This window comes from Sceloporus occidentalis, unplaced genomic scaffold (genome assembly GCF_023333645.1).
Source record: "Sceloporus occidentalis isolate IW3139 unplaced genomic scaffold, rSceOcc1.0.p SCAF_42, whole genome shotgun sequence".
Classification (NCBI taxonomy): Eukaryota; Metazoa; Chordata; class Lepidosauria; order Squamata; family Phrynosomatidae; genus Sceloporus; species Sceloporus occidentalis.
Window position 1 is genome coordinate 1,072,479 of NW_028317022.1, and position 8,892 is coordinate 1,081,370.

General features: G+C 39.8%; 1 protein-coding gene across 1 annotated transcript in view; it reads left to right on the forward strand.

Annotated features, from left to right (window-relative positions):
• Positions 1-8,177, forward strand: part of LOC149289855 (fibronectin type III domain-containing protein 1-like) — a 52,564-nt gene extending 44,387 nt beyond the window's left edge. Inside the window, exons 16-20 of the mRNA XM_089490129.1 lie at positions 5,311-5,390; positions 5,505-5,534; positions 5,775-5,936; positions 6,982-7,104; positions 8,062-8,177. Of these exons, the coding sequence (XP_089346255.1) occupies positions 5,311-5,390; positions 5,505-5,534; positions 5,775-5,936; positions 6,982-7,104; positions 8,062-8,177 (511 nt within the window). The remainder of the gene's footprint in view (positions 1-5,310; positions 5,391-5,504; positions 5,535-5,774; positions 5,937-6,981; positions 7,105-8,061) is intronic.
• Positions 8,178-8,892: the final 715 nt, after the last annotated feature.

Genomic DNA, 8,892 nt, shown 5'->3' on the forward strand with positions numbered 1-8,892 from the left:
AGAGGTTATGAAGCTAGCCACACACAGGTATGGGGCTAGCTGCCGTTAAGGGCACCACTAGCCCACATAGCATCAAATAGCATAATAAACAATATTAGTAACATATTGGCAATGGTAGACATACAGTGATATTATCCTTGGCCTATGGTGTATTCCTCAGAATTGTGTAATATACAATACATTTGATAGATTTAACAATGTACCATATTACACATATGAGTTAAGATTAGATTAAGTCATTCTGGGAGCAAATCAGAGACATTCTTAGAGAATTAACAGACAACCCTCCACTGTTTAGACCAGCAAGTTACCTGTTACATCACACCGATGGACTAATTTCTCACTACTACAAATCTACAGTTAAACACTAACTAAATGCCCCCAAACTCTTCATCCCCTCACGTGAATGCCTAAGGGACTGAGTGATTAGAGCGGAAGAGATCCGTTCCTTTGAGGAGCTCTTACAGACCTCTGACAATCAGATGAAAGGAGTGCCGGTTTGTCAGCGGGGGACTCAGGTGATACAGACGGTTGCCGTTTCCGGACCTGATCCCCCCCCCTTTTCTCCCACCTGGCTCTTCCCCTGGGATTTACAGCTCACTTAATATTGTGGTGGGGAGGAATTAAGAGGATTGTATAAAGGGAATACATGTGGCATGTACCTAAAGCATCCAGAAGACTTGTAAAATATATGAAGACATATAAACATACACAGAACTTTGTAAAGCAGGCAGCTTACACCCCTAGCTACTCCTCTGAGACATTTGTACCCTGAAATGTATGCTCCTAAATTGTATTACATTTACAAAATGAATAAAAAAATATTTTCACAAAAAAAACAAAAAACATTTGATAGATTTAGAGCTCACCACCTGTTGGAACAGTTAGTGGGAGACAAATCTGCTGTGTGTGGCTGGTCTCCTAGGATAATTTATGACAACATCTGCTGACTTCGTTTAGATGGACTCCACATCTATCTCAAAATCATGTAACTCAATAGTTGGTACACAGAGAGTTAAGCAGTTAACCTTCTGAGCATAAAATAGATGGAAATTTATTTGAAGATGGATTTAATCACTATTAAAGTTAATTTGTGATATTGGAAGTACAACATTCCCACACTTACAGTCTATCCATTCTACTTTCACTGCCAAATAGAGACGGATGATGGAGATACAATATCATTGTTATCTGTTTTTTACAATGAAAATTAATGGAAGAACCAGGTTTCAGGAAGTTCAGTGCTATAAATTTTAGTTTAGCAAAAAAAGTGAACACTCAACATTCACACAATATAACAGCAAAAGTCATTTTTATAAGAAGCAGATCTTCACTTTTCAACTGTGATTTTAGCAGTGATTGCAGGAGTTGTGTTTACTTTTATGCTTATTTATGATTATGTACTGTGTGTGGAGTATCCATTAGATTCAGCTCTGATTTTGAGTGGTTTTAATTTTGTACCTATTCACAAAGTGCCCCTGTCCTATCACTAGGGCCAAATCTATTTTGGACACCGAAATAGAGATCATATGCTGGTATCTTAGACACTCAAAAGTTCAATATTAAGTCTATGCTTCTAGCAGTATTTTTCTGATGTTTGGAAGAACTCAAATAATGGCCAGGTAGGTCATTTGTGAATTAATTTTTGCTACGTAACTGTAACAAAACATATGGCTTTTTCTACAGTCTTTACAGAAGATTAAAACATTTTTTTCAAGTAAATAAAAAAAAAAATGCTAGAGTCCCCACCTATTTATTTTTATGACCTGACTAGTCATTTAATTTGTGTAAGGTTTGCCACAATGTAGGTGTTATGGTTGAAAGTAAGTAGATCCAACATTCTTTGCATTCAAGCTATTTGCCCTGCAGATAAGACATTCAATTGAATGCATGTGCAGAATAGTCATCACAGCCACCTTTAGCGCTGCGTTGTGTGAGAATTTCAGGTGGTCTGGAAAAAAGACTCAAAGTGCGCATAGTGTGACATATGCCAAGAGCTATAAATTCATACCTGAAGTAAAATGTGAAGTAAAAAACACATAACATATGACTACCACAAACTCTGCTAAAGGCTGGTGGTAGAATTAGTGCATGGAAATATTTAAAATACCACCATTTGCAATACCTTCTAGTTTTGAAAGATGTATTATTTGATCAGAGTAAATTGAATTGGTCGGCTTTATATATGTCCCAAATAGGACATGAGGGCAGGATTACCAGATTTGGAAAAACTGGTTTTGAAATAGCAAAATGCTACCTATGCTTATTGCTCTATAACATGCAAAAAGAAAACAAAAAAACATTGGACATTTCTAAACTCAGGACAAATATTAGAGTCTATTTTTCAATATTTTTTTAAATAGGAAATTAAATGATATTATCTAAATAATGGTATCTAAAGAAAGCCCTTCTTGTCCTGTAAAAAACCCCAAAGTATAATTTGTCTAAGAGAGAAAAAATTCAGCTCATTATGAGTACTGCAAACATGTTAAAACAGCCTCAGTCCCGAAGGGTACAAAAAGAAAACAGCCCGGTTCTCAAGGGGTTAAGGACCAAACTAAATGTATACTGATAAAACATTAGAAAATGATCTTGGCAAATAAAGGGACATTTGGATAAAGACCTCATTATGCCTTTGGTGTATAACACAAAAAAAATATTTCAACAAGTAAAAATTACAATTAACAGGTGTTTTTCAGTTATGATTGAATTGTTTTTTTTCTAAAAATGATGGGAAGTAAAGCATAAGATGAACGATAAACACAATAAAGCAGTCAACAGCCAGCCAACAATTTGCTACGCAGAGAAAATCTTATGTACAGTAATAATATTATTATATAATGTAAACTTGGCCTGACTTGGCTATGCTTTTGCCAAATCGTGCAAAATTCATATTAAATCATTCAGTTACTTTGTGGGAAATAATGGTCAAGTTAGACATTTCTCATCTGTGCACTACAATTTGTTCAGGTTTTGTAAAAGAGAGGAATGCAGTCTACTTTTCTCTAGCTGTTTAGTTTGGGCTATGGGAGTTGTTGTTCAATAACATTTAGGGAAGTTGCCAAGAGGAGTGAACACAACTAATATGTAAATGTGTGATGCAGCTGTGTAAAAAAAGTGAGAGGGGATAAAAACTGGAAAGACATGAGAAAACACTAAGTAAATCATGTTGTGGACATCTGTTTTAGGGAAAAATATATTAAATATTTTGGCATTTTTCGCCAAATGCTGGGTCCAGAAAGAAACACTTTCCCACTGAACTTGTAAAATATATTTCTTAATTTGGTGTGTTGTGTTAATATTACTTGGTAGGAATTGTGATTCCTACGCGATTTGCGTAGACAGCTTCCGCTGCAGCGGGAAGGAGGCGTGGCTAGCAGCGGGGGTTGTCTGTGTCCATCGCGCAGACCTTCCCCGGCTGTCAGAGATCAGAGTTCCCCACACCGGTGCGGGGAACTCTGATCTCTGACAGTCGGGGGTTGTCTGCGCGATGGACACAGACAACCCCCGCTGCTAGCCACGCCTCCTTCCCGCTGCAGCGGAAGCTGTCTACGCAAATCGCGTAGACATCTACACGCTGCCCCATCTACACACCGGGGACTCAGAAGTACCGGTAAGTGGGGCGGGGGGGGAGACAGGAGGATCCAGGTCCCCTGCAGCTGCGGGGGATCTGGATCTTAGTCGTCTCATAGTCAGACCTATTTGAGGTCTGATTATAAGACGACCCCGCATTTGCTCTGAAAAAAACCTCGTCTTATAATCGAGCAAATACGGTACATTGGAATCTATGCAAAAAGCCTTAAAAATAAATAAAATATATATACAAATTTGAGGGACAATCTTTAAGGCTTTTTGCATAGATTCCAATGTACCGTATTTGCTCGATTATAAGACAAGGTTTTTTTCAGAGCAAATGCGGGGTCGTCTTATAATCAGACCTCAAATAGGTCTGACTATGAGACGACTAAGATCCAGATCCCCCGCAGCTGCAGGGGACCTGGATCCTCCTGTCTCCCCCCCCGCCCCACTTACCGGTACTTCTGAGTCCCCGGTGTGTAGATGGGGCAGCGTGTAGATGTCTACGCGATTTGTGTAGACAGCTTCCGCTGCAGCAGGAAGGAGGTGTGGCTAGCAGCGGGGGTTGTCTGCGTCCATCGCGCAGACCTTCCCCGGCTGTCAGAGATCAGAGTTCCCCGCACCGGTGCGGGGAACTCTGATCTCTGACAGTCGAGGGTTGTCTGCGCAATGGACACAGACAACCCCCGCTGCTAGCCACGCCTCCTTCCCGCTGCAGCGTAAGTGCGTGGGATCTACACGCTGCCCCGGCTACATGACAGGGAAGTCAGAAGCACCGGTAAGTTTTGGGGGGGGAGTGTTAAATGGGGGGCATAAGGCATTTCTGGAGGCAGAGTGCTCTGTGAAATGCCTATTAACCCCCTTAATGCCACTCTGCCTCCAGAAATGCCTTTTTAACCCACTATATGCCACTCTGCCTCCTGAATGCCTTAAACCTCCCTATATGCCACTCTTCCCCATAATATGCCTTTTAACCCTCTAAATGCCAGAGTGGCATATAGGGGTATAAGGCATTTCTGGAGGCCGAGTGGCACATAGGGGGTCAAAAGGCGTATCATGGGGCACAGTGGCATATAGGGTTAAAAGGCATATCATGGGGCACAGTGGCATATAGTGGGTATAAGCCATTTCTGGGGCAGATGTGCATAACTGGGGGGCAGGTTGGAAAATAGAAGGAAATAAAACCAAAATATTTTTCTCAATCATAGCTTTTATTAAAAAAAAATAGTTTAGATGAATTAACATTTACTGGTAAAACTTTTTTCCTATAGAGTCGTCTTATATTCAGGCTTTTTCTTTTTTTCCTAAATTAATATTCAGATTTGGGGGGTCATCTTAGAATCAGGGTTGTCTTATAATCGAGCAAATACGGTAGTTTACTGCATGCAAATGGGAGTATTCATTCTTTAGTTACTGACACAAATGAGTCTGCTGTCATTTTAGACCTTGCATAGCTGTCTCTACTGAAATCAGGAAGGCAATTATATGTATGCTAGCAAAACCTCAATGCTCAGATATCATATATGTCATTGGCTGCTGGTATCCTCATCAATTTCTTGTACATGCTCAGTATGTCTACTATTCTTCTGAATGAAAGATGAGCACCCATCTCCCATTTAGTATAATAGTAGACCTACTGAGCATGTGCAAGAAGTAAAATGTTCCTTGCTTTCAGAAGAAAGCCTGGGGGTGGGTATTTGTATTTATACAATATTACACTTTTATCCTCTATAGGTATTACTTCAAAATTCAAGCAAAGAATCCCTATGGGTTTGGACCAGTGAGCCCCTCTGTGTCATTTGTTACTGAATCAGGTACACACTTTGATATAAGTATATACTGAGGAAATGGAGACTTATTATTATTGCACATTTGAATATATTTGTGACTGTTGATTATTAACACTCAATTTTCCTTTAATTTTGCAGATAACCCATTACTTATTGTGAGGCCTCCAGGTAATATATGTCTGTCTGTCTGTCTGTCTGTCTGTCTGTCTGTCTATCTATCTATCCATCCATTTGAGCCGTAAGTAGGGACCTTTGCGTCTGGTACAAGGTTGCATTAATGTTAAATTTGCTTTCTAAATAGGAGGCAAGTAATACCATTGGCTCAATTGTTTACCACAAGACTGTGGTAAACAGTCTGGTACTGTACAAAATAAGCAAATTATTTATTTTTATTTTCTTTTTTTGAAGGTGGTGAGCCAATATGGATCCCCTTTGCATTCAAGCATGATTCTAGTTTCTCTGGCTGCAATGGCAAACAATATGTCAAGAGAACATGGTACAGAAAGTTTGTTGGTGTTGTCCTGTGCAATTCCTTGAGGTATAAGATTTACCTAAGTGAAAATCTACGAGGTAAGACAAGAATGTGAAAAATGTTTATTTTAATTTCTAATGTATTGATTATCTAGTGGTAATGCCCAGGACCATAAAGCCAACTTTATGGTTCCAGCACAAGAAAGCATGGCCTGTGTGGCAGAAATAGGGCTGATACTGTTTTATTATTATTTCTTCAGATGTGAAGGAACTGGAGGCAGATCTCTCTGTCACAGCTCCCTTGCAGTGCGTTGGTCTTTGGAATTAAAGGGGGAATATGATGTTACATCATGCATACTTCTATGCAGCATGAGAGTTAAATCGGCTCCATTACCTAGCTTTAGTTCAGTTAATCATAAGGGGAGAGAATGGAGAATAATCTGGGGTTGAACAAATCATTCTCTTTCTCTGGATAGTTCTGAATGTTTGTAGGGTTGCTATGTACCTGGGGGTTCACATTAAATGTTTGACTTGCCCTCTCTTAGTAAGTAAACAAACTTGCTGGGCCTAGCAGCCGTGATGAAACAGATTGCAGGTGTGGAATTCAGCAGCATATTCCCACCAAGGGTAACTTGACCTAGGGCAGCCCCTACAATACATTACCAGGGGCAGATTGCCCTATTGGGTGATCTGGCTCCCTGGTGAGCCCTTGCTCTTCAGGCCTGTTGGGAAGATGTCTCTGGCAATTGGCCCACTACATTTGTCTATGCTAAGCCAGCACAGCCAGCACAACCTACACAGTATCTCTTCTCCTGTGCACCAGCTCTCAGCACAGAGTATGCAAAACACTAGAAAAAAGACCCTCTCTGGAGGGGAGGCTGTGGCCAGGCCCTAAATCACAAAGACACCTGTCTAGTGGAACAGCTGAGAGATATGGTTGTTCTAGTCCAGATCCCTCTTTCCCTGCTCTAGGCAGCACCCTCAGCAGCCCATTCATGGCTACAATTTATACTACAGCCACCAGGATATGATGTGTCTTGAAGGTGCTCTTTTAATGCAGTCTGTGGATGCTGTGTCCTCTGTAACTGGCCAATTGAGCAGAAGCAAATAATTTAAAATAATGTCTGTTATTTTTTTTTGTCAGACACGTTTTACAGCATAGGAGATAGTTGGGGAAGAGGTGAGGATCACTGTCAATTTGTGGATTCATACATGGAGGGACGGACAGGACCACTTTCTGAAATAGACATACTACCAATGGTTGATGGTAAGTAAGGCTTTTCACTTGTGTCTTATTCCACTCAACTCATGGATTCCTTTGGTGCTAGAGTGTTTGCAGAATGTATTTATTATTATTTATTGAATTTATATAGCGTCATCACATTCCATACCACTGTACAATAGGTAAACAGGACATAACAAGTAGTGCATAGCATAACTATTTTGACTTATGCAAAAAGGTTGGGAGGGTTTTGCTCAAACAGGGTTAAAAAAAGTTTTTTACACAGATTGGTGAAACCCAGGCAGCAAGTGTGTGGGGACAGGATGATTTCACCATTTGCACTAAGGGAAAATGTTAAAGGTCTATTAGAAATGGGGGTGCGAGGATAAGAAGAGATTACATTTTATGAACTGTGCAGAGATCCAGAGGAAAGGCAGTTAGTAACAGAGTTAAGAGAGAGTAAGAGAGATCATGAGATGATAGGTAGATCACCAGTATACAAGTTGTGCTGAAAGCCAAAATGGTAAAAATTAGCCAAGGAAGGTAGGTAAACTGAGAACAGAAGAGGCCTTAGAACTGAGCTTTGGGTACAACAGTTGAGAGGGGAGAGGAAGAGTCACTGGCAAGGGAGATACTAAAGGTGCAATGAGTAAGGTAGGATGCAAAAACACTGTCATAGAAACCAAGATTGTGAAAAAGTTTGAAGAAGAGGGTGCTCCATAGCGTCAAAAGCAGCAGAAACTATGACAATAGAAAGTGATGGCAGATAAGAACCATTCGGCCCATCCAGTCTGCTCAAGCAATAATATAGTTTTAAATGCTTTGTTTTGTACTTTTATAAAAACTTCTATAAAACAGCCTCTTGTCTTGCATTTGTGGGTGCATTTTGTTGATAGGTTTAAAATCATCCCTGTAATATCACTCTTTTCCTGTTGTAGGAAGAAAATAACATTTTACAATTTTCAAAAAAGCCACTAAACATATTATTTTTTAAACTCACAGGCTATTACCGGCATTACATCCAAGAACCAGTGAAGTTTGGTCAAATTGGCTATGGAACTCCCCATAACTATGTTGGCTGGTATGAATGCGGAGTGCCCATACCAGGAAAATGGTAACCTACTGGTATTCCTACCATGTTCTAAATATTTTCCAGAATATCTGCATGTAGAAAAGCTGGTGGTTATCCAACTGACTTGCAATAAAAGGATTAACAGCACTGGGTTGAAATGGACAAATATATATATATATTATTCTACATGCTTCAAGACAATATCAGACCAAAAACACTGTGTCAACGTGAATATTTGGTGCTGCTTCTAATACTTTCTAGAAGCCCAAGTAGAACTCTGTGTTCCGTTCTTTCTGCTTTGATACGCATAGTGATCTGGTTGTATGGGATCCCACACTTAGTGAAAGCCCATAAGCCACGAAGCCAAACTTGGAATTATCTTCTAACTTGCAAGAATGACCTAAGCATGCTGTGCTTGCTTACATGTAAGCTAAACACTTACCATTGTTTTTAATGGAAATCATCTGCCATTAACCTCTGTCAACGTTTGATGCTTCAGAATTCAATCACGCTTATTTAGTAGCTGCAAGTGGAAATCAGACAGTCGTCCTTTGAACATGCACTTGTTGGAGCTTTCACCCAGTCACGGTCTACATTGGATGTATGTTTGTCAGAATCAGAATTGTGTCAACATTACATATGCACTACTTAAATGCAAATTCATCAGGGATAGCATTTATCTATAGCCAAAACATGTTCATGAGGTATTTTTCCATTTCCTGTTAAAGTATCATAGTGTTAGTCTTGATATATTATATTTC